Source organism: Alosa pseudoharengus, unplaced genomic scaffold, assembly GCF_046254945.1.
Source record: "Alosa pseudoharengus isolate Yale_2024_CS ecotype anadromous, Long Island Sound unplaced genomic scaffold, YU_APseudo_1.1 YU_APseudo_1.1_scf_14, whole genome shotgun sequence".
NCBI lineage: Eukaryota > Metazoa > Chordata > Actinopteri > Clupeiformes > Clupeidae > Alosa > Alosa pseudoharengus.
Window position 1 is genome coordinate 13,008,719 of NW_027468609.1, and position 2,500 is coordinate 13,011,218.

The 2,500-nt window shown below is 43.7% G+C and overlaps 1 protein-coding gene across 1 annotated transcript in view; it reads left to right on the forward strand.

The window, feature by feature from the left end:
• Positions 1 to 2,500, forward strand: part of exd3 (exonuclease 3'-5' domain containing 3) — a 61,860-nt gene that overhangs the window by 16,882 nt on the left and 42,478 nt on the right. Inside the window, exons 14-15 of the mRNA XM_076283898.1 lie at positions 155 to 359; positions 1,488 to 1,657. Coding sequence (XP_076140013.1) covers positions 155 to 359; positions 1,488 to 1,657 — 375 coding nt within the window. The remainder of the gene's footprint in view (positions 1 to 154; positions 360 to 1,487; positions 1,658 to 2,500) is intronic.

The following is a 2,500-nucleotide window of genomic DNA, read 5'->3' on the forward strand; positions in this document are numbered from 1 at the left end:
CCTGAAGCTATTTGATAGTCTTAAAGTCCGCTGACCTCTCTACTTTATTTGTGTGTGTGTGTGTGTGTGTGTGTGTGTGTGTGTGTGTGTGTGTGTGTGTGTGTGTGTGTGTGTGTGTGTGTGTGTGTGTGTGTGTGTGTCTGCTCACATCCAGATCCAGATGAGCCGGCGTGGGTGTGAGGGGGGACCACGGAGCGTGGAGGTGGGTGACGGGGATGGTCACGGTCGGGGTGGGGCTTCCTCGGAGAAAGGCCTCAGTCTGTTGGTGCAGCAGGTGCTTGGCCGTCCGCTAGACAAGCAGGAGCAGCTCTCCAACTGGGAGCGCCGGCCTCTGCGGCTGGGACAGCTGCGCTACGCAGGTGTGGACAGCACCACTCACGCCACACTGTCACATCACGCTACACGCTAGAACATCCTTATGCCAAGCTAGGACAGGCTAGGTCACATTGCGCTACACATTAGGACATGCTTATGCCAAGCTAGGACAGGCTAGGTCACATCACGCTACATGCTAGAACATCCTTATACCACTCTGGGACAGGCTAGGTCACAATGCGCTACACACTAGGACAGGCTAGGTCACATCACGCTACATGCTAGAACATGCTTATGCCAAGCTAGGACAGACTCGATCACGTCATGCTATACGCTAGGAAATGCTTATGCTAAGCTAGGACAGGCTAGGTCACATCGCGCTACACACTTGGACATGCTTATGCTAAGCTAGGACAGGCTAGGTCACATCACGCTACACGCTAGGACATGCTTATGCCAAGCTAGGACAGGCTAGGTCACATCACGCTACACGCTAGGACATGCTTATGCCATGTTAGGACATGATACCGCATTTCATACTACACACATGCTTATGCCAAGCTAGGACAGGCTAGGTCACATCATGCTACAGATTAGGACATGATTATGCTGTGTAACAACATGCTACATCACATCATGCTTTATCACGTCACAATATATCATATCTCACTGTGTTTTGTCATGATACACATTATCACGCTGCTTTTTATGTTATTACATTATATCAGTGCCATTGCTGCACTATAGGAAGAGGAAATAGATTGTTATATTTGACATGTGGAATTATACGTTAAAATATTTGCCATTATTGTTTATTTTTTATTCTGTAGCTGGTTGTTACTGAGTTCTTGAGCTTGTTAGCGTGAGATGAGTACAATGAGAGAGCCTGCATAATCTGACTTCCTTATGGTGTGTCACGCTGACAATAGCAATGACCTTGTTTTATCATATCATGATCTGTTATTATCAAGGACTTTAGTTTACATTTTGTAGCGGTTTCATTTTTGCTTTTCCCAGGGAAGGGAGTTGTATGACTTCGGGTTAAAATTTCCCTTGGGATAAGTATCTATCCACCTTTATCTAAAACTCAATCTCCCACTCTTTCTTTTCCCTCCCTCTCTCTTTCTCTCCGTCTTGCCCTCTATCCCCTCTTTTTCCACCCCTCCGTCCAGCGGCTGACGCGTACTGTCTGCTGGACGTGCACTCGGTTCTAAAGGAGAACCATGCGCGTTTCGGCCTCCCGACGGATCTGCTCTCCCTAGTACCCAGCCCTTCTGCTGCAGGCAAGAAGAAAGAGGAGAGAACGCCCCGGGACAAGAGCCGAAGGGGACGCAAGAAGACTGTGAGTGACCGCTGATCCTCACACATCATCACACACACGAGGATACCTTGAATAGAAGAGACTTTTCCAAGAAGAGGAAGAATAGAGGAAAGGTTATCAAACCAGATCAACTGTTTAGGCATTAGATTAGATCTAACTAGATCAACTGTTAAGATATGTTTTTATTCTTTTTTACTTTTTAATGGCAACAAAATGTCAATGTAAAAGACATCATTACTACATTACAGAAAAGTCCCTCCAAAAATAAGTAAAAAATAAAAAAGTTTGGGAGAATGTGACGTTTGCATTTCAGACAAAAATATCTGCCAAGGCAGCAAGAAAATGCCACTTGTAAGTAAGAGGAAATATCCAAATATCCATGGGATCAGAGAACTTAAAAAACATTTTGATTTAAGTCAATTATTGCTTATTTTAAGTATTCATGTTAAGATATTTAAGTTAATAATTAAATTTCCGCCCTTATTTTGGAACATTGATGTGTAGAAACAGACTAAGCTGGCTCAGTCAGCAAGAGGATGAGAAGACTAAAGGGGCAGGAGTAAGGCATCAGAATCAGTCAATAATGCTATGATAATGCTATGATCAAGACTTACATGAATAAATACTGTATTGTTTTTAGTATCTAAACCTGATCAAATATACCTCAAAAGGGTTATTGCTAACCGTCTTATCTCATTGAAATAAATCAATGTAGAGTCAGGCATAAAATTCACATTAGTAAAACATATCAACACCCTGTGCTTCTTTAACTAGTAAGAGAAAAATGGCAGTACTGATGAGCAGATGGTCAGTGCTGCATTTGGTACTGCGTGTGTGTGTGTGTGTGTGCGTGTGTGTGTGTGT